At 41.7% G+C, this 24619-nt stretch overlaps 2 protein-coding genes across 2 annotated transcripts in view; both read right to left on the bottom strand.

The window, feature by feature from the left end:
* LOC145406810 (ceramide synthase 2-like) overlaps window positions 1-24619 on the bottom strand; it is a 59176-nt gene that overhangs the window by 6754 nt on the left and 27803 nt on the right. The window lies entirely within an intron of this gene.
* On the bottom strand, window positions 2038-3120 carry LOC145406601 (ceramide synthase 2-like). Its single transcript, XM_080277676.1, has one exon. The coding sequence runs from the start codon at window positions 3118-3120 to the stop codon at window positions 2038-2040; it is 1083 nt and encodes a 360-aa protein (XP_080133802.1).

The following is a 24619-nucleotide window of genomic DNA, read 5'->3' on the forward strand; positions in this document are numbered from 1 at the left end:
GAATGCCAACTCTTTAATAAATATCTGGAATCATTAAGTGATTGAGAATGTACAGTCGTGGACAAAAATAACTCCACTTTGTACCTGAACAATGGGGTGCATGAAAGTTTTGCCCCCTCCCCCCCCATTAGACACCCAATCGAAAGCCCATTTTCTTTAGACCTAGAGTACCTGCAGAACATAATATAAATGCAGGATGAGAGAGAGAGAGAGATTAAGAAGGTCATAAGGAGATTAATAAGGTCATATGGCCCGAAGCAATGACGTCAATTTTTAGCAGCCGACACGACCAGCTAAGAAGTGACATCACATAAATAGAACCGTGGATTTATGGAGAAAATAGGCAGTTTTGATCACATATAAGCATATAAACTCTTCAAACTTCTTTTTTCAATAATTAATCTCAAACTACATATATTAAGACAATCCAATCTAAATATACTGAAAGTGCCGAATTATATATCATTATTTTACGCTTCATGGACTACGGAGAGTACAACGCTGAATTCTTAAAGTCTTAGTTCTTTTTTCTGATTTATCGCTCTGAAGTAGATTATCATAGAGGGTGGTCCACAAATAGCGCTCCACTAGAAACTCACAAGGCAGTATCTTTGTATGTTGCGAGGACGTGGCTAGTGTGGGCATGGTTGTGGCACTGGGGGGTAGGAAGTGAAAATATGATGCAGAGTAGATACTGATAACACAGCCGTCCCCACAACACACGAGAAGTAGCCCGGTGGTGGATGTGGAACGTTATATACTGTCCACCCTGTATATGTTCGTAACTGTACATAACCCCCCTGCTAGACTGCTCCAGGACCCAAGTGAAGGCTGAAGCAGTGAGATCAAAGACTCTGTCCTTTATTTAAGTCATCTTATTGCATTTCGGTTGATACTTACGGCATCCTCTATTTCGACGGCATTCCCTTCTTCATCAGCTTGTTTTTGTTCTGTGTCGGTTAATTTAATGATGAAGGCTTATCGGAAACGCATTTTTAGGGACAAACAGCATCTAATTCTACCACAAGGGATAAAAGCTTATTCATGTGGTATCACTTCGCCAATGTGCAACAACAAATGGCGCCCGCATCCCTCACCCAAATCATCTCTTTCCCTTCATTATGTATCTTATGCTGGGACAGACGAGGTTAGCATTTCCGACTATTGCAGCATCAGGTCATCCCACACACCATAAAAAACAAGTTGATGACAACGAGGAAAACCGCCGAAAAAGAGTATGCCGTCAAGTTAATATCTACCAGCCTTTTAGTTAGCCTGGAGTCATCATAAGGCACTCCACTCCACGCCATATTCTGACTGGCACAGAAGACTTTGCTGTGCCTTTTCCTCAGTGATTTATTATTCCATCTTACACCTTACTTTCCCTCGTGTTTTATGGATATCGGCTTAACTGAGATAATATGCATCTGCAACGTACAAGAGGATAATTAAGGTGTATGAGCAGAATAAATGGCACAGTGGGAAACGTTACGAAATTCCAAGGTCAACTAAAATAATGAAACAGTCCTTGGTAACACAGACCATTATCACAAACAAGTTTTCAGTACAGAAATTATACACTGAAAGACCCGTGGACGCAATATAGAAGCAGACTTGTATTTACATTAAGTGCAAAAGCATCAAGAAAAGAGAGTACATGAATTCAATAAATAGTTTTACATTAAGTAGTTTTAGGATGGCACCAGTTGAGAGTGATGAATTGCACCGTACTGTCCAGACTGATTGTACAAAAGAACCTAATAAAAAAATGCACACAAGTTCCACCTCACTTGCACAGTTACTTAAAAAAACAAATTGCTCTCAGTGTCCTAAATAACTAATGGGACCACCAAGTAACATTATCCTAACACTTAACAGAATCAGTGTTTTGTTAGGAACCTTTTAAACTCAGTGCTGGGAATGGATCATGGTGCTGTGAGGTAAAAAATAACACATACACATAAGAATCCCGAGAACAGTGTATGTGTGGTGAGAAGAGATTGTGTCAATGGCAGTGTGTGAGACATGGCAGCATTTTTATCCCTCCTTCTTGGTGTCTTCGTAATCACCCTCAGAGGACGCGTCTGAGGAAGAACGGACATCTTGGAGGCGGCTACTGGTCAGCTTGAGGACTACGATGCGAAGGATGAGGTAGGTCCAGTAGATGTGCAGCAGCATGAGCAGCAGCAGCATGAAGTTGAAGATGTAATAGACGGGGTAGAACATCTTCGCCAGGACGTGGGCGCGGAAGAGAGTGGTGTGAAGGATCCAGAAGGGGTACAGCCCGGTGCGGGTGCAGAGCCACAGCAACAGGAACACCACAAACATTAAGTCCATCAAGTCACGGCGACCACACAACTTGCACATCTTGGCCAGCTGCATGGGAATATCTGCACACTCATGGACCAGGAGAACAAGTGCACCGATCCGGACAAAGTTGCATGCCCAAGACAGGTTGATGAGGGTGATGGTGAGGGCGTGGTGAGCCAGCAACTGGGCAGCATCTTTGCGATGATAACCGATGGAATGTGTCACGGTCATACTCCAGTAGTAACCAAGCGCCACCATGTAGTACCACCAGACACCTGGTGATACGGAATGTTGGGGGAAGTTGAGGAAGCAGTGATCGATGTCCCAGAGAAACTCCTCATCCCACAAGACCATGAACCCCAGTACACAGTAAGCACAATAGTATGCCACCTCCCACGCCAAGTCACAGAATTTGGTTAGGTTGCTGGTTCTACTAGAGGCTGCTTGCTGCCGTAGCCACCGCTCCACCTGCCGCTCACTAACACCTTCTGCGGTTGCCGCTGCTTTGAGAGCACTGGGCGGCGGCCGGGTGCGATGCTTAGCGAAGACGGCCTCAAGGGCATCACTGTGCTGCGGGGGGCGTGGCCGGGTGTCGGTGACGCCCAGTCGGAGGCCAAGCGGTGCGAAGACAAACGGCTTGAGGACGAAGTAGCGCAGGGAGAGCAAAATGGCCGCCAGCAGGAAGGGATAGGTCCAGATGTCTTGGTACACCGGGTATGTGAAGGTGGTCGCCTTGGAAAGCTTCTCCCACGTCCATCCCGGCGGCAGCCACACCTCCGCTGACCAGAACATCGACTGCGATCCGCCCATCCTAAAGGCAGCCACACCACACAGGGTTATACACACATGCACACGCGCACACACGCAGCAGTTATACAAACACACACTACATCACATACACAGGCACACACAGACACAGACACAGACATCACCAAACACACAGAAACACCCATACACATAAAAAATATTTGAACAATACTCCATATTACACCTAACCTGAGCATACACACACACACACACACACACACACACACACACACACACACACACACACACACAGTAAGGGCCTAGTTACATTCACCGGGGAAAATGAACACACAATTACATACTCACATACGCCTACAGACACGCAACACCGCTCAGGCGATTATGTACACGTATACACACACATGGCTGGATATACGTATCTACCATACACACACGAAGAGACACACAATTCAGTCCAAATGACACCCACACCCACACCCACACACGCAAGCATATATGTATATATATACATACATTTACTGTACAAACAAAATCCTTACACACGCACACATCCATCACACACATTCGCTCTCTCTCTCTCTCTCTCTGCTATCGTTCATTAATCTTTCTCTTATCACATTAAAACAGACACGCACATTCGATGGGAAATACACACATGTACGGAACTTTACATACGTACACACAAACACACATGCCCTATATAGTAGTAGTAGTAGTAGTAGCACTAGTAGTAGTAGTAGTAGTAGTAGTAGTAGTAGTAGTAGTAGTAGTAGTAGTAGTGGTGGTGGTGGTGGTGGTGGTGGTGGTGGTGGTGATGTTACAGTAGTTTTAGTAGTGGTGGTAGTTGTGGCAGTAGTGGTAGTTGTAATAAATGTAGTAGCAGTGGTAATACTAATAGTTGTGGTACCTTTATCTTGGATCTCTCCCTCTCTCTCTCTCTCTCTCTCTCACACACACACACACACACACACACACACACACACACACACACACACACAACAACAACAAGGGCACTCCACAGAGTCTATACCTCCTCCATGACGTGTATTATCAACGAGTGAATATGTTGAGGGTTGAGTAAGAAGTAACCTTTGTACTTTGTTCGTTTTCTTCAGATAGATGTGGATAGAATGATAGCTGGTTAGACAGAGTGATAGTGAGATACACATAGCTATACAACACTGGAGAGAGAGAGAGAGAGAGAGAGAGAGAGTCAGAGGGGCGTATAGCTGTCCTTATCAATCCTATCAGTACAATGACATCTTTATCTTGCTTTAATCTCTCTGTACTCAGATGATTTCATTCAGCTCATGGGACCCCCCCTGACAATGAAGAGATTAACAAAAGCTATCTCTAACCCCTCCAGTTCCAAAAATCTGTCGTAAACTATATAAAACCGTCTGATAAAACAATTAATAGCATAGCATAATAAATCCTTATCCTGGAGTGATAAGTATAGGGAAACATCGCAAAGTGAAAAAAATATATCCCTCTGTCTGTGTATCTGTCTCTCTCTCTATCAATCACCTAATCAATCACTTATTGCCCCATCAGGAGAGGAGGGGCCCGGGCTAGGCTATTCTCTCCCGACATTTACGGTGATGGGGGCCAGCCTTGCTCGCCCTCAAGTAGCATTAAGCAAGAAATAAACCCTAATCACCCCCTCAAATGTAAACCTTTACGGGGCTCATCCGGTTAGAGCGCCGGATGATTAAATAAAATGAAAAGAAATAATATACCTGAGCTTCGCGTGATTACGTCCTCCCTTCACGGAGTCCAAAAGGACACTGAGCAAGATTATTACTCACCACTTAATATTTTCCTGGATTATCACACTTCACTCCCCCTACCGAACAAGTTTCTCTATGTAATACATTCACAAACGCTGTAATAACCCATCGATATATGTGCTAGTACAGTTAGATGCAAATGTATGCCTATTGATCCATCTCCTCTACTGTTAACTTTCCACTGCTGGCTAATATTTCTAAGCTGAGAGAAGATTGGTATGTTTCTCTGTCCACAGATACAAAAGTTCGCCAAACATCTCACCTCTTTTCCTTCTCACTTCCTTCTACTGGCTAATATTTCTAAGCTGAGAGAGGCATCGTATGTTTCTGTGCTCATAGATGATTCTCTGTGACAATGCGTTAGGGAGGAAAGTGACGGACATGCTCTAAAAGTGGAAGCAGACGCAGAGGAATGGTAAGCTAACTTTTGTCCCTTACTGTACCATTCGCTGAAACTCGACAATGATATATATTTTTATCACCTAATCCCTTCACATCGTTAACATATATGTTAATTATAATCAGATCATTATATTCAGCTTAAAACAGAGGATGGAGAATAAGAGACTAACTAGGAGAGTGTATGTGAGTGAGGTGAAGTGGGGGAAGAGGAGGAGGGGAAGACGAAGGACGAGATGGAGGGATGGAATGGAGTGATTTATGAAAGGGGTTTGTGAGCTGCAGGGAGGGCAGCCAAATGCCTGAGGACAGGGCGGCGTGAAGGCGATTTGTTTACGGCCATCCCTCCAATAGCAAAGGGGCTCCTTAAGGCTATATCTAAATCTCATTCCCCCCCCCATTCAAAATTCTATCAAAAGGCTGTATAAAATCGTCTGGAGAGAGAGCGAAAAAAAAGGAAATTCCGTGACACCTTTGCTTTAGCGACTTATCCTGCTCTAACATATTAACATTTTCTTGTTTGTTATTTGAACTGTTTGAATGTCGACATAACTTGTTTCAATAATATATAAAAACGATGTTACAGTGTACTGGGCAGAATAAATCGCACACGAAGGGATGTTACGAAATCTCCAATACCAATAAATTTAATCTCGATCCACTTCCTTCCGATAAACAGTGAGAGAGAACGAAACTTTTCAGAATAGTGTATGAACGTGACTTTGGGAATACCGTAACACCTGTCCCTAGGCGAATGATTCTGCACTGACTTTCTCTGGTACAGTATTTTATTTCCTGCAGATTCGACGCTCGATGTGCACGTTTGTTGATAATACACGTGGAGGAGGTATGCACTCTATGCTATGCGATTATTATTATTATTATTATTATTATTATTATTATCATTATTGCTGCTGTTGTTGTTGTTGTAATTATCATTGTTATTACTATTATTAATGAGGAGGTGTGTATTCTATCAATTACGCCCACTATTAACCTATTATTATTATTATTATTATTATTATCATTTTAACAACAACAACAACAACATTCTCATTATTAAAGAAACTACATAAAAAACCAACAACAATGAAATTACAATCAATAACGTACACACACACACACACACACACACACACACACACACACACACACACACAGAAACACATACACATTCTACCTATCCTTTACCCAAGCATCTATTTTCTCCTTCTATCTATCGACCTACTCACCTAGCAATCTATCTATCATTTAATCTACTCTCCTGTCTATCAAACCTTCTTGTCTATCTTCATATCTATCTTCTATCTATCAACCCTCCCATCTAGTAACACCCACGCTTAATACAAATACATTCTACCGACCTACCTACCTACCTATCCATCTATCAATTTAGTCTATCTATCTAGCTGTCCAACCACCTGCAGTAAAATGAGTGGTGTGTGTGTGTGTGTGTGTGTGTGTGTGTGTGTGTGTGTGTGTGTGTGTGTGTGTGTGTGTGTGTGTGTGTGAGAGAGAGAGAGAGAGAGAGAGAGAGAGAAAGAGAGATGAGCATGTAGGTGTGTGTATGTATTGTAAAGGTGGGTGAGGGAGCGCGCTCATGTGTGTGTGTGCATGTACAGTATGTGCGTTTCAATTAATATCAATATGGTGTGTGTATGTATGTAAGTATGTATGTATGTATGGTTTTGAAGTGTGTGTGTGTGTGTGTGTGTGTGTGTGTGTGTGTGTGTGTGTGTGTGTGTGTGTGTGTGTGTGTGTGTGTGTGTGTGTGTGTGTGTGTGTGGAATGTATATGGCTGTAATATTGATGAATGAATTATTTCCAGAATCAATGCTTGACTACTAAAAATCACAGCCAGCACCATTACCATCACGACCAGTACCGCTGCTCCCACTATCACCATGACTATCACCATCACCGGCACTACCATCACTATCAGTCCACCTCTACTGCTGCCACTACCACACCCACCACTACCGTCACAACCAATACCACTCTCACCACTATCAGTTCACCTCTACTACTACCACTACCAATACCACTCTCACCACTACTATCATCATCACCGGCATTATCACCACTATCATACCCACACTCATCACGACCATCACCACAACTATCACTATTATCACCACTACTGTCACCATCACCACTGTCATCACCACCGCACCACCACCACCACTACTACCACCCTTGTTATCACCACTATCACTACCACCACAGCACCACATCCACCACCACCATCCTTATTACCACTGTTATCATCACCACCACCACCTCCATCACTACCACAATCACCACGACCACCACCACCACCACGCTACCTTGACAACGACTATCACCACCGACGCAAACACGACTGCCACTCTCTCTCTCTCTCTCCAATTGATTCTATTCATTCTTCCAACTACCCACCTAAGTCTATCTGTCTACCTAATATCTATCCCTCCTTCTAGCTATCTATTTATGTATCTATTTATCTATCTATCTATCGACAAAGCGAATCTTTCTACCTATCGACTACACGTGGGACACTCACATACCTCGCAACAGCGACGCAAGACAAATGGGATCAATATTACTATCAAGGGGGGTCGGACTGACTACACTATCAGCGCTATCTCTCACCTATCAGGCACTCCTCTCTCCCTCTCTCTCTCTGGCTAGACTAAATGATGGCACGTGGTGTTAGTGTCTACATTTATTCTCATTTTCCCCTTTGCATTCATTTTATTCTGCTCTTATTTTGTTCCTTGCAGTCCTTAACCAACTTCCATTTAACCATAATTCGTTCACTTTAACCTGGCGAGAGTTTCCTCTTTCTGCAGCTTCTTTCCCGAAAGATAAATGTCAGAATTAGACAATACTGCGCCTCAACACCCTTCCCATAGCACTTCCTCGTGACTTGCACCATATTCTGGGGTAAATCTCCTGCTACAACACAGTGTTCAAGATAGAGAGATGGTGATTTGATGCCTCGTTAATGCGAACTGAGTAAAATGAACATCGCTTCCCCCACAGCTGTTACGGGAATGAGTCTACAGCCTTCATCAGTGCCTTGGTTCCCCCTCGACTAAGTGATGACCCTCGCCCTTCCTCGACCAAATAACTGAAGTGATAGGAAGGTCCCCATTTACTCTCTCTCTCTCTGTTTATACGTCTTCCTTGCATTCGTCATCCAAATTTCAATATATCTGATAACACTTTTTTTCATGGCTGCCACGAAAACTTATATTCCCTCTCTACCAACTCATTCCACTTTTTTAACGCCGCCTCCCTTTCCCCTTGATCACATGATATTGATAAAAACGCCCCCCTTCTCTCTCTTTATCTCCGCTTCCTCCTTGCTTTCGTCATCCATGCTTCACGTTAACTGATAATATCCAGAGCTTCTCCTGAGGCACCACGAAATCATATGTACAGACATCACCAGCAATTTCCTCACACACACACACACACACACACACACACACACACACACACAATCATGCAACAAAGCGTAGCAACGCCTCCTCTCATTCCAGAAGGATTCGTGGCGCCATCTATTTAGCGATTCATTCTTTTCACTACACCTTAAAATTCCCTTATGTGATACTTATAGTTTAACATCGACATAGTTTACATGAATCACATACAAGAGGACTCTGACGTGCAATAAGCAGTATAAATCGCCAAGGAAGAGGTGTTGCGTAAATTCCAATGCCACTAACGCTTTGCTTTTTTCTGGGAACCCATAATAAACAAATTATTAAATAAATAAATAAAATGATGGTAGTGGTAGCAAAATCTTCATTAATAATTCACTTATTTTTTCCTTGTATTTTAGGCTCGTATTCTCGTGGGTTGAGGAAGCACCCTAACACCTTCTCCTGAGTGGTTTTGTTTATTATACGTTACTATCCTCTTCAGTGTTACTTAAATTACTCTAATATCGCCATACTCTACATAGGTAAAGGTAAAAAATCATATCAACCAGCCTGCTCCAAAAATAAATCACTGAGGATGAGGTGCTAGGGAGATTCCTTGACCGACGAGAAGGCCTTTAGTCACCTTTTTTCAGTTTTCTCTGTTCTCACTGATGCACTTTTTCCACACACACTTCTTCCTTCTACAGTACATCACGGATATCTGCTCTTAATGGTTCTGTATCACTGGACGTTGTGTCAAAACGTACCGAAATCCTGTTGAACTATCTATCTATCTGTCTGCCTATCTGTCTATCCATTCATCCATCTATCTATCTACGACGCCTTAATTTTGAGGGGAAGGCCACAAGCCCGGCTCCACCCTGTTTCCTGTCATCACACTGCCCTCCCTCTGTCTCACAAGATCCTCATTCATACACCTCTCCACCACATCCTTTAAGCTCTTCTTTGGTCTCCCTCTCCACGTCATTCACATACCGTACACTGTCCTAGTCAATCCCATGCTCCATTCACTCCACACTGTACTGTCACAAGGTACATCTAACATACTCGTATTGAGCACATCCGCATCAACACCACAACGCTCCTGAACTTCCACATTCCCTAAACCAACCTGACAATGATCTCCAACCCCTTTGATGGTCAGCGGTAGTCAGACTGGAAGGACGATTTAATTAATAACCAAGGAGACTCATTCCTGCCTCATACATATAACTCACAGAATTTCATGCATGACTTAGTATTCGTGTTGGGAGTGTCCAAGTTCCATCACACGAAAACAAACTTACAAAAACAGCAACTGAATGTTCTCCCATCCTTCAATCTATCCCATGTCCTAAGACAGGTGGGAAAAGAGAACGGGCAGACAATGGATAGGTGGCTGGCGGACAGGGGCAGGCTTTCTAAAACTCTCTTCACCTTAACTTGGCCCAAATTATTATCCTTTTGAGGCTTATTGCACGTAGGTCAGTAACAGAGACAGGGCTAAGACTGTACGCACTATCCATAGCACTTCCTCGTGACTAGCATCATATTCTAGTGTTAAGCTCTTATTACAACTCAGCTTTGAGAATGGGGAGACAGCAATTTTAGGCCATGTAAATGGGTGTAAATGGAAAAGACAGTGGACGAACTGGCAAAATCTAATAATTGTATGACTTAAAAATTCAAATATCTACGTAAAATAAGATAGTTCCAGCCACAACATAATTTACAACGAGCCTACTTTATCTAAAAAAAAGAAAAAAATCCACATAAAATTCACGAGTCTAACCACAATCACAAATTAAGTCTACGCCACGCACACGAGCCTATAAACAGAATTACTGGTTCGTATTTTGTGTGGCACTTGAAATTTCGTAAGACCTCTTCCTCAGCGATTTATTCTGTATGTCGTATTTCAATATTCTCTTGTATGTGAATGAATGAAGCTATGCCGATATCAAAACGATATAAATGACAAGTAAAAGAATGCTAAGGTGTAATACGCTAAATAAATCACTAATGGAGAGGCGTCAGGAAGCCTCTTATGCTACCTAAAATACGACCAAAAGTTTAAAAACGAGTCTGATCACAACTTACTAAGTCAATGCAACGCACACGAGCCCATGAACACTGACATTTAACGCACAAATACTCACAATTTTGGCGGGCTAGCAGTGGTGGTGATCGTGACGGTGTCCATGGTGGTGGAGTGTGGGTATATACAGTATGTGTGTGTCAGGGCAGAGTGAGTGTGTGTGTGTGTGTGTGTGTATGGGGGTGCGTGTGTACGTGCGTGCGTGCAGTTATTCACCCCCAAAATCATTTCTCCCGTATTCACAAACTCTCCTAAGCATGAGTGCCGTTATCAGAGTGGCACTGGAGATTTCGTATCTCATCCTCCGTCGCGACTTAATTTACACATGACACATCAGTATCTTCTTGTATATTACTGATAAAACCTATGTCGATATTAAAACCGTGTAAACAGGAAACGGTGGAATACTAAGATGTAACATGCAAAATAAATTGCCGAGAGGGACGTGTTGCGAAGCCTCCCGTGAATCGGGTGACGTGTTCTGTTGATTTATTCTTGTTACCTCCAGACGGTATTATTAATCTCAGGAGAGGATTTCAGAGAGACGCCTTCACGTGGTGGCACCGATAGAACTGGGCGGTGGAACTGCCCAGGTGTACAAGCGCCCCTCTTCTCCCTCCCTATTCCCCCGAAAGGATAGGAGGCTGCAGGAGCGGGGCAACTTCAGCCAGCAGTCCACTGGGTTCACAGTCAGATGAGGCTGAGGTTACAACTACTGCTATAACTACTACTGTACTACTGCTAACCCCATCGCAACAAGACAGTCTCCCTTAAGATGAAGAAAATGTACTTTGAAGTTAATACGAATAAACCAACATTCTGTACGTCACAGGCTCAGGGAGCTAAGATTGTTTATACGTACGTTCGTTTTCACTTGAACAGCTGCCAAATCCTTCACCATCAATGGGAATGAATATGAAACTAAAAAAAATAAGATGGAAAAATAGAAATGATAAAAAGTGAGTATTAATTAAAAGATTAAAAAATAACAGTATGACGAGACAACTTATGAAACTTTATCGTTGAAATTCGTTCGGATTTTTCTAAAATTACAACTCATGGGGAATTCCTGATAACGAACCTTAACTGATTCACAGGATAAGAAGGCCTGTATAGCACTTAATCATTATCGGGAATACTTTTTCTCCTTTTGTTTTGCGATTTTTTTCAGTCTAATATTCACTCTGGCCGCTAATTATTTGGCAATCATTGGATGAAGACACAAAATACAAAAAAAGCAATTTCATACATAAGTTCTGTTTAGTGGTGTTCATAATTACGGTCCCTTATCTGATACCATTACCGCCAGTCATAAGATAAGACCGTGCACTCGCGGACAAACGTTCACCTAATATTACCTCACCTGCTTCTCCTTTTCCTCCTATTGCTTATATTCCTACGGTGATAGAAGCTTGGGTATGTTTTTCTGATCGTATATGATGCTCATTGATGTGATGCGTCAGGGTGGAAAGTGATGGACATGCCTAAAGTACGATGCAGACGTGGTGGAATCTTGGGTCAAACTTTTGCTCCTGCCTGTACCATCCACTTTGGCTTCATATCACTCAATTGTAGTCTGTATTGCTGCTGGCTAGGGGCGCCATCACGTGATGTACTGTAGGCTGAAGTTCCCCTCCTCCTGCAGCTCACCATCTTCCTTTTGAGGGATAGGGCAGGAATTGAGGGACGTTTGTATAACCGGTCATCACAGCAGCGTGACTATATTAGTGCCACCACGTGAACGTGTCTCCCTCCAGCACCACCCACACATGTAACAGTTGTTTAATGGGAAGATACAACAGTTTCTGCCCGACTTGGAGCCTCTTTAGGTATAAATACGGGTGGAACATAACGTTTTTACACGTATGCAGTAAAGCGGAAAGAATGGTGAAGCGAGGAGGTGAGGAGGAGGAGAGAGGGGTGAGGAGGAGGATGGGGGAGGGGGGAGGAAGAAGGGAGGGATGAGGGGGAAGAAGGGAGTGGTGAGAAGGAGGAGGAAGGGAGAGATGACGAGGAGAAAGGTAGGAGTATAGAAGGAAAAGAGAGGGCGAGGAGGGGGAAGGGAGGGGCAAGGAGGAGGGAGAAAAGGGCGGGGAGGAGGAAGAAAAAGGTGGGGAAGAGGAGGGAGGGGCGAGGAAGAGGAGGGATAAGGAGGTAGAGAGGGATAAGGAGGTAAGGAGGGATGAGGAGGAAGGAAGGGGTGATAAGCAGGAAGGAAGGGGTAGGAAGGGGAATGGGAGGGGTGTGGAGGAGGGAGACGCCATCATGTGGTAGCACCGATATAACTAAGCTGCGCTGCTGCCCGCTTATACAAACGTCCCTCAACTTCCTCCTTATCCCTAGAAAGTAAGAAGATGAGCTGCAGAAGGAAAGCAACTTCAGACTGCAGTCTACCGGGTTCACGTTCAGATGAGCCTAGGGTTGGAAATACTACTACTACTACTACAACTACTACTACTACTACCACTGAAAATCTGAGTATAATTCTTCCAGTCTGAATAATGCACGACACTAACATCAACGAAGGACAATGTATGGCATAAGGGGACTCGTAGCACCTTTTCCTTAGCGGTTTATGTTGCACATTATATAAAAACATTTTCTTGTAGGTTACTGGTCCACAAACAATGCCTTAATATCCCCTTCTAGGTAACTGATACGGAAAGTATGTCGATTTTAAAACGATATACATAACATACGAGAAAGTAAGGTTATAAACGATACAGAAGATAAAGTGTAATATGCAAAATAAACCACTAAGAAAATGGCGTTACGATATCTTCAATGCCACTCAGAATATGGGTCTTTCAAAATACACACACACACACACACACACACACACACACACACACACACACACACACACACACAACACTAATCTCTACACTCACCCTTCGTCCATTTCCGAGCACAACTAGCCTAAGGTTACCTCTGGTCTCCTCACCAACGTGGTCAATCAGAAGCCTCGAGAAGCTGATAAGATAAGTTTTTTCTGAAGACTCATACTCACGCTATCTCGAAGCCCGGGGGGGTGGGGGTCAAAACTCTGGCGATTAACCCTCGGACCTAGGGAGCTTGGATTAGGCTAGGTTAGGTTGGACTGGGTTAGGATAGGTTGGGTTGGGTGGGACAGAGTTGAATGAATGTGGGTGGGGTGGGATGGGTTGTGATGTGTTGGGTGGGATTGGGTACGGTTGCGTTGGACTTGATCAACAGGCCAGATTAGGCGAGGTTAGGTTATGTTGTGTTGGACTGGGTTAGATGGGTTTTGGATGTGTTGGGTTGGAGTGAGTTAGGTGGGATTGGATTGGGCTGAGTTGGCCTTAATCAGGTCAGGTTGGGGAGGTTAGGCTGGGTTTGGTTTGGTTGGACTGGGTTGGGTGGAACTGAGTTGGGCTGAGTTAGCCTTGGTCAGGTCAGGGCGGGGTAGTTGAGCTTTGCTGGGTTGGGTTGGGCTGGACTGTGTTGAGCTTGACTGGGTTGGTTTGAGCTGGATTGTGTTGTGTTGTGTTGTGTTGGGTTTGGTTGGTTTGGGTAGGGCTGGGCTGGGCTGGGCTGGGCTGGGCTGGGCTGGGCAGGGTTGGGTTGGATATAGGTGAAGTAAGTTCGGTTGAGTTGGACTGAATTGGGTTGGACTAGACTAGATTTGGGTTGGGTGGATTAGATTGGACTGGACTGGGTTGGGTTAGGCTAGGTTAGGTTAGGTTAGATGTCCCAGTTGCCAGTAAGTTCGTCTGGTTTTATAAGTAAATCGTCTCCCGAAGTTCAAGGGTTAAATCGAGACAGTTACTTATCCATTTAAAGCTGGTGACGCATTTTTCTAGTTTATTCTTTCTACCTACAGACGATTTTATTCAAATTTTGCAAAAGTGAAGGGGATTAATGATGAGTTTACTGGGAGGTCCGTAAATTGTGCTTCATCAGAAACACCTGGTGGCACTTTTATGCTTTTATGTCCTGCAGCAATTTTGCTGGTGTGGGGGTGGGTGTGACAGTGGGAGTAGGAAAAGAATAAATGATCCAGGGTGGACATTAATAACGCTAACTGACCTGTCCCCACATCACACACGAGATCCCTCAGTAGAGTGGGAATATTGCCCACCTTGTATTTAACTGAGTTCCAAAAGTTTCTGCACAGCTGAATGAAAATCGTCTGTTGATAGCAATAAAAGAAATACGTGACCAAATTGAGGGGGGGGGGTTAATGAAATAATCTTAACCCTCTGGCTTCAAGGATATCTGTATTTCTTTCAAGAGCTGAACAAAATTAAGTGGTATTAGTATAACTATGTCTTCCTTGCAGAGAAAATTAAGCGTGACCCATGCATACCAGAACTAAGTAGCAAATAATAATAATAATAATAATAATAATAATAATAAATTCTGTGCCCTTCGTGGAATTTTATTATCAACGGTCCTGTTGGAGTTTCGTATTTAGTGTTCGTAGTTGCTTATCCTCGTCCAAAAAGATGTTGCAATAAGGAATGAAGCGTGTTCTAAATGTTGCAGACAATTGAACAATTTATAACAGTGACGAAACGGCACGCCATGCAATGTGTAATTATGAAAGCAAAAATTATCATCAACTAACCTAACCTGATCATAATAACCTAAACCAACCTTACCTATCCAAACCTAACCTGCCCTAACTTATTCTAACGTAACTCTACCCTAATCTAGCATCCTAACCCAACCCTGCCCTAATCCTACTTATCCTAACCTAACTTAATCTAACCTGCCAACCTAACAAAATGTCAACATCATCATCATCATCACTGTCATCATCTTAACTCTCCTTCCCAACTGCAGGTAATGAGAGGGATCCGGAAAAGGAACAGTACTGTAGAGTACAAAAGTAAGAGACCATCAACAGTGCCTAACACAAACGGACCTCACATTTGTTCACCCATCATTCAAGCATCCGAAATCCTTGGGGTAGTATTCAGTGGCTCTGGAGATTTAGTAACACATTTTTCTAAGCTATTTATTCTGCACATTACACCTCAGTAACTTCTTGAATAATAATGATGGAAACTTACGTCGATATTGAAACGATATAAGGGACTTTTATGGTGTAAAATGCAAAATAAATTGCTAAAGAAGAAGTGCTACGAATACAGTTCAAAACTGCCATGCCCATGGGGAAGCCAGTACATCAATTTCAAGTTTTAAAAACTGATGGTAGATGTGGATAAGAGATAGCTATGAGAGAGAGAGAGAGAGAGAGAGAGAGAGAGAGAGAGAGAGAGAGAGAGAGAGAGAATTATCACTTCCAAACACCTACCCAGTGACAATTTTACCCATTCAACAAACAGCTCTGCAAGACAGACAAATCCTTTATTTTCTCTCTCTCTCTCTCCCCACTAAAGATTTTTACTAAGTTTTAGACAACACCGTAAGAGTAACAGGATTAATGAAGGCTGTATCAAACGCTTCCAGTGTGAAAAGTCTCTCCAAAGCTGAATAATATTGACAGAAGACATCAAGCATTAAAAAAAAAAAAAAAAAAATGGACTGAAAGGAGGAACTCATTAAGTACGATTTTTTTTTTTTTTTTTTAAACAATTTTTTTAGTCGTAATATTGCCATCTCTAGTTAGTGCTGGAGACGCCTTCACACTGAGGCACTGATATAATCAGTAACTCTGCTAGTTGGTTGTACAAATGTCCCTCAGCTTTCTTTCACTCCTCCAAGAAGAGGTTGGTGGACTACAGGAGAACAGCCACATCAGTTGCGATCCACTGGGTTCATGTCTAAACAAGACTGTGGTCACACCACCACCATCATCATCATCTAAGGGCCATTTTATTGAGCTCTGTAGGGACTTTTTGAAGTGGAAGGGTAAGATTGAGCATTCATTAACCTAATTCACTACTAAAAGGTCTTCTAAGCTTAACAAAATCATCTGCAAGTATGTAAAGTTATATGTCAGTGGATTCAAGTTGTTGTTGTGGCCTCAGGTTCAACTGAATGTGAACCCAGTGAACTGCAGGCTGGAAACTGTCCTTCTTTGGAGGCCACCATTCTCCTTTTAGAGAATGGAGGAGAGTTGAGAGGCATTACCGAGCAGTGGAGCTCCCCAGTTATATTGGTGCCACCATGTGAAGGTGTCCCTTTCCAGTATCAATCAATAAGAATATGTAAGGTATATACTCTGCAAGTTATTACAGCAGGGCCATATTCCCATATGCTTAGGAGGCTACCCAGCACCTCTTCCTTAACTGTTTATTTCAGCCTATGACATCAGCTAGGTTCTGGAAAGGGACACCTTCATGTGGCGACACCAATATAATCGCGTGGCTCCACAGCCTCCTTATACAAACAGTAACATTCCTGCACACATCCCCAGTAATAGGATGGTGGACTGGAGGACAAGGGCAACTTCAGCCTACGGTCTGCCTGGTTCACTAACTCCACTAAGAAAGATCCTTTTCCATTTTGAATGAAATTGTCTGGTGACAGGAAGAATTAAAAGAAAAAATGCATACACTTACTGAAGGCATGGTGAAGTCCTTCAGTACAATGATGTACTTCATTAGAATCAAGGGATCCTGAGGAGATTTTGTTCTTTTTAAAGGAGGCGTTTTGGACAGGAGGGGTCAGATATAACATTTATGAATCACTTCAGTATACTGTCTTTCCCAATTTGAATTTCTCTGTTTGGAGGCTGCAAGAGTAAATTACATTTAAACATCATTGTAAGAAAGGAGTTAATATATATGAAATGTACTACTGCATCAAGAAGTAGAAAAATATAAATGGTGTTTCCCTGCCACTGTGATAGGCAATGGAGAGGGATGCCTTCATGTGGTGACACCAACATAACTGGGTAGCTCAATTGCGAGGTTATACAAATGTTGCCCAACTACTTTCCTATCCCTCAAAAGGAGTAGACTTGACTGCAAGAGAAGGGCAGTTCAAATCTCCAGTCCACTGGATTTGCATTTCAGATTAACTTGGGGCCGCATGAACAACAACAACAAGGACGGGGTCTTCTGTGTTGTATTCTTGATAGACTGTATGACCAAACAGGTGTTGGAAAGTGATGCTTTCATATGGTGGTAGCCATAAAACTGAGCTGTTCTGTTGCCTGGATATACAAATGTCCCTCACTTCCCTCCCTATTCCCTGAAAGAAGAACGATGTGCTACAGGAGGGCAGTTTCAGCCTGCAGTCTATCGGATTCACGTTCAGATGAGACTGGAGTTGCAGCCACTACTACAAATATTTCCACTTACAGTATACTGTACACAGCTGAGGAGACTTTAGGAATTGTTGTCATGAGATACAGCCCTTATCAAAGCATTCTCACACTATTTGCACTTCTTCCAGAGTTGAAAACAATCATCTGGTGATGGTCTGATTAACATGAGACATCAGTAGAGTGAAGGAGCTAAAGTAAAGGTGGGGACAGTAGACATGAAATGCATAGCCACATAGCTTATCTCTGCAACTGAGGCCATTAAGCCTGCGGCAGACTATCAACCATCATCTTGGATAAAAAAAGCCCAAGTTATAACAGTTATCTCCCCTAGATGCTGTCCCAGGTACAGTACTCCACCTACTGACCCACAAAAGGTTGATTGGCACCTGCCTCAAGTTGCACCAGCTGCCTGTACTAGGATTCAAATCCTGGTGCTAATGGGCCAGCAGTTTTGTACATAGCAATACTAACCACTCAGTTACTGTGGCAGGCGGCCTTCTCTCCATCCCACACCACTGCTGCTCATATACTTCTTCATCCAGTCCACCCAACTCATACTCAGTCTCCTTCTCCCTCTCACTCCTACCTCACTCAAACTCTTCTCATCAATCTCTTACTATCCATGCACTCCACACTGCTAAACCATCTCCTAACACTTTCCATCACATCCACAACACCACAACATTCCTGAATTACCTCATGCATATGTCTGCCTCTCATCACAACCACATGTTCCTCTCAGATAACTTATTGCCACCCCTCTCACTCTTATATCCTTTCAGTAAAGTCCAAGTTTTATCTCCATACCTTAGTAAAAAATTCAAAATATACAAAAATCAGATGATAACCAAACTTTGCATCACTGCATCACAGGCTTCTGCCAGTCATCATTAACAGAGTAATACAACAAAGAAATAATGCCTCAAACACAGGTATATATTATGAGAAAATTGCTTCCATGAAATATAACAAATATTTAACAGACTTAGGAAATAATGTTTCAGCTACTGGGGTAAAATACGAAAGGGTAATTGCCCTGGTGAGACACAACTACAGTAAATATTTAATACAGTACATTTACAATATGACCCAAAGGTTAGGAAATCAAAGGTCTGCATACAGTACAACAGCCTTAATATGTACAGTATTCAATATGGACAGCAGGCATTAGTGGCAAAATCGTGGTACAAGAAAGTGTGTAGAACAAAGGAGGACTACTGGCCTCAAAAAACAAAACGTCAACTCTAAAGCCCCCCCACACACACACAAACAATGATTGCAGTGTTTAAGTGGAGTAAGAGGAACAGAACATGTGGACAGAGAGGACCACTTAGTGAAAGATGATAGAAGAACAAGAGGACATGAATTCAAGTTGAAGAGGAGCCGATGCTTCAGTGATGTAAAGAAGTTTAGTTTTCTAAACAGAACTATAAACAACTGGAATAATTCAGAGGGAGAGATGGTGAGGGTAAAGAGCATCCATGGGTTTAAATCTAGATTAGATATAATGTTTTGTAGAAAAGAGACAGGACAACACGAGCTTGGCTCAAATCTTGTATGATAGAATTAGGTAAATGCACACACACACACACACACACACACACACACACACACACACACACACACACACACACACACACACACACAACTAACAAACTAAAAGAAGAGAAAGTGTTTAAATAAAACCCAGAGTTACTCAATAATAAACATTTATTGAAAATACAATGACTACAAGTGTGCCCATTGTACAGACTCACTCTGCAGACAACCTCTTGCACTATCCACCACTCACATTCACTGGATATTCTTAAATCGCAAAACAGGCAACATAAGGCCGAACTCTAAAGTGGCACAGGAGGCTTCATAACACTTCTTCCTTAGCAATTCATTTCACATGTTATGCCTCATCATTCTCTTGTATGCTATGCATATCACTTTCATACTGACAGATTGCATCAATAACATACAAGAGGATACTGAAGTGTAATGTACAAAATAAATCTCTAGTGAAGAGGTCTTGCAAAATCTCCACAGCCTTTCAGAATGACACATAATGATATTCTCAGTGGTCAAGACCGTACAGTTTATGAATAACAATGCTTACCAATTACTCTTAGCTCTCTTTAATAACAAACCTTAATTTAATAATTTTCTCTTCATGCCAACAGAACAACCTATCCATGTGCCAAAAGTGGCTGGGTATACGGTTAAGACTTCATAAAATGTCTAGGTTTTGTACCAAACTATGATAACAGAATTATAACAAAAACATCTGTATAAATGTACTGCAGGGGATGAAGCTTGAAAAGTCCTCTAGTTATAAACATTTAAAATTACCAATCCCAAGTGCACATGTGTATGTATGTATATGTACTGGTACTTCATGTATGTTATGTATGTATGAACATGGCTTATTTAAAGTACAATGGGTCACTGAATTATTAGTGTCCGACCTACAATACGCTTGCAGTCCTGATATCATGAGGTGTCATTATATCGCCAACTACCAATGTCTTCTTGCAAATATGTTGCAAATGTTATGTTTACATAAACAGACATTGATAATACATAATGAGCTGTTGGTAATGTACAGCAGTTGTTCGAATGTTTTCGATGGGCATCAGACCCCCTGTGCACCGATACTTTGTGACTCAGTGTACATATATATATATATATATATATATATATATATATATATATATAATTATGTGTGTGTGTGTGTGTGTGTGTGTGTGTGTACACGATGTGAGTATGCTGATGCAGCAAAGTATCAAAGCTAATATATCAAAGTGGAACATCGAACATTACCAGGAACGCTTATCAGCTGAAAAAAACATATCAAAACGACACAAAACAAACTTAAACGCTACAAAACAATTAAAAACAAACCATTAGAAAATTGGAAGATCTAAAGAGCATTTCAGGTTTCTTAAATTTAAATTTAATAAAACAAAAAAATGTACACAAGAATCGGATTGTCCTGTGTCACGAAATTTAAACTTCGCTTCAATATTAGGATGATGTTTTTATATTCTTCTTATCTCCAGACGACTTCATTCAGTGTAACAGAGTCCTGTGTCTCCTAGTTGTGAAGGGAATTGACTGTGTTGCTGCTGCTGTTGTGGCCCTAGGCTCTTTTGTGTGTGGAGCTGGTGGACTGCAGGATAAAACTGCCCAACTGCAATCAATCCTCTTTCTTTTGAGAGATAGGGAGGGGCCTGAGGAACATTTGTATAAATGTGCAATGCAGCCCAATTATACTAATGCCACCACATGAAGGCATCCCTCCCGAGTGCCAAAAAGAGCATATGAAGGCAATATTTACCGTAATCTCTCTAGCTCTAATATTGTTTCCTAAACTCAACAAAACCATCTGAGGGTGGCAAGAAGGAAATATAAAAACATCTAGTGGAGGGATTAAGTAAAAACAGCAATGAGTTATTTTTCACCAGGAATATTATACTTTGCCATGTTTCACTTATGCTGTCAATATAATAGTATGGGCCATGACTAGGCTCTCTGTGATCAATTAAAACAGCCCCCCCCCCACCCAGCCAACCTCACTTTACCCACTTTCAGATGTAGAGGCATGAGGCAAGACTTACACAGTTCAGTACTATGAAGGGTAAATGACCAGCTGAATTCCCTTGTAACACTGCATGATCGTAAAACTTCCAATCACCTTTCAGGGATCAAGCTTATGCAGAGGCTGTCACTCTAACTGGAGCAGTCTATCGACCAAATCATCAAGTTTCTTTCATGATAAGTAAAAGCTTCATACAAAATGACAAGAGAACATTGTTTCAGTATGAAAACTAACCCCTTCAACCCAGGAACTTTTACTTCACTCTTGCCATCTCCAGGTGACTTAATTCAATGCAGGAAATATCATTCTGAACTGGAGGGTTAAGAAATGGTTTTCATTACCTCCTTCAGTACAAGATGTCTATCTTTTCATCCATTCATTCATTCATCATCATCATCTAATCCTGTGTTGCCCCACGAGGAGCAATGGAGCCCAGGACTAGGCAAGTTGGTCCTGACGTTTAAGATGAGTGACCAGCCTCACTCACTCTTGAGTGGCATTACGTAAGTAATAAACCCCAACCACCCTTCAGATATAAACCGACACAGGCTCAATCCGGTTGGAGCACCTTAATCATCCACTAAACCACCAGGTGCCATAGTTTGGTTATATGGTTGCCACCCAGTGTAGTATATGGTTTCCTGCCCATTCAACATCCAGTTTTCTTTTTCATACAATGAATAAAATCACTGGAGATAGCAAGAACATACGAGAAAGCCATTTGTGCTCTAGTGATGTACTTTATATTCTGTTATTACAGTAACGCTTTAATTTGCTTTGGATACACTTCTTGAACTGGTGGAGTTAAATATATCCTTCATTAACTCATTCACTACAAGAGGTCTGTTGAATAAAATTATCTGGTGGTAGCACGAATAAAATATGAAAATAAATCACCAGACTGAAGGGGTTTAGAGATGCTTACACACATTTGAAGAAACTGGGCATAAACATAAATAAATGATTCAGTGATTTAAAAAAATTATAAATACTATAGTGGGATCTGCAGAATCAAAGACAATGAAGCTTTCCCAACACTATTCTTAACTATTTAACCTGTCCCTACGACAACATATGAATTCTTAACAGCTCCTGATGGTTATATTTACTTTGAAATGCGAGGCCTGTCCATCACCATTACTATCATCATCATCGTTACCATCATTGTCCTGACACTTAGTGAAAAGGCTTAATAAAATCATCAGCAGTCTACATGAATACAATATATAACAATGTAATAGGACTGAAGGTAGTTTACAACTTTAGCAATATTTTGAATCTTCACCATTAACTTCATCCCACTATAAATGCTTAAAGTGTTCAACAGGATCTAAAACACATCCAATTCATTTACTGTTTCTGAGGGGGTGTAGGGGCCTGAGGTGAGGCTATATGTGTCCAGATCATTTAACTTACTGAGCCTGGGGATGTCTTTTTAAAAACATGCTATTCTTGTTGTCTTCTGATGATTTTATGAAGAGTTGGATTGATTCTTGAAAACGAAGGGGTTTGATATTGCCAGTTATCCCCTTTACTACTACAGGCCTTTCCTGCGGGGAAAAAAATTGTCCGGCAGCAGCTGTATAGCAAGAATATAAGTATGAAAGACATCTGAACTTCAAGGGGTAAGCCACTGGAGAAAACCCAACATTCCTGGCAGTGTTCATATGACAGAAAAACCTCCAGCTGCTTCCTTGTTTCAAACTGTCATGGCACAGCACATGTTCTCCTGACCCGAGACGTCTATCAACCATGCCGTTACTTGCTAAAAATACAATAATGTATTTATGAGGTTTCCTGATAATGGAATATTTCAACCTACTTAATATGATGGAAAACCGAAACATGATGATACTGATGAAACAGGATCACAAAACAATGCAACAAGACAACCAACTGTGACTTAAATCATAATAAAAATTACAACTGCAGACAACCTACATGGCAATGCCAACAAGAATTCTGCAACACTGAATAACTCCCCGACCCCCCCTCATAAACATACACCCATTCACTCACATGCATGCACACTCACATAATTATAAGAGACAAAATGCTTTATGAATACAAGAAACAAAAGTAGAACTAACACAAAAAATGTTACACACACACACACACAAACTGAAGCCAAACAGATGTAACAGATTCTTTCGTTTAGTTTCAGGTGGATTTCTCTTAATCCTTTTGTATTCCATGGATGCATTTATTTATTTCTATTCAGGTCACCAAAAGATGAATTTTTTCTGCAGAGAAAACTATTGGCAATAAAAAAAAATGCAAACTGTCTTAATCAAGCTTTACAATGATCAAATTTTTCACTGCTGCTGCAAAACAGTCTGAATTTAGCCTAAAATAAAACTCACAAATGTGTCCATGGTAATAAAGGGGTTAACTACTTCCCTCAACTGATATATTACAAATTTTGTTCTTGCTTCTTCCATGTGATTTCATTCAGCTCTGGAAAGATCTCTTGTACTGGAGAGGTTACTGAAGACTGTATCTACCTCTCATGCCTCTTAAATGCCTAATAAAATCATCCAGAGATACCAAGAATTAAATTAGCAATGTTCTTGGGTTGAAGGGCTTACAACAACAGTTAGCAACATACAGTACTTTACATCATAAGTTCGTATTCAAAATGAAATGGAGGTTTCGTAGCATTTCTTCCTTAGACACTTAGTTCTCATATTGCACGTTAACATTCACTTGTAAGCTATTTACTCTACATCACTTTACTATCAACACAGTTTCCTTTGTTCATTAATTTGTAAAGGTTCCTACAGGCTTGCATATGTCAGACCTGGTTGCCTACTGGCAGCTCTCCACACTGCCTGACCTCCAGCTGGCTCTCTATTCGGTCTCTTATCCCTGAGGTCACACTCTATGACCTCATACCAAGTCTTCTTTGGTCTACCTCTTGCAACTCATCCTTCATTGTTCACACCTATCATTAGTAACGTACATGAGGATATCTAGGTATAACGTGCTGAGTAAATAGCTAAATATGAAATGTTGAGAAATCTTCAATGCCTCTTAGAATATTATCTTTAATAC

This window comes from Coenobita brevimanus, chromosome 71 (assembly GCF_032717465.1).
Source record: "Coenobita brevimanus isolate Jiangsu-jjx chromosome 71, ASM3271746v2, whole genome shotgun sequence".
In the NCBI taxonomy this organism is placed as follows: domain Eukaryota; kingdom Metazoa; phylum Arthropoda; class Malacostraca; order Decapoda; family Coenobitidae; genus Coenobita; species Coenobita brevimanus.

Coding starts and splice junctions, on each gene's coding strand:
- LOC145406601 (XM_080277676.1), bottom strand. CDS start 3,120: ATGGGCGGATCGCAGTCGATGTTCTGGTCAGCGGAGGTGTGGCTGCCG.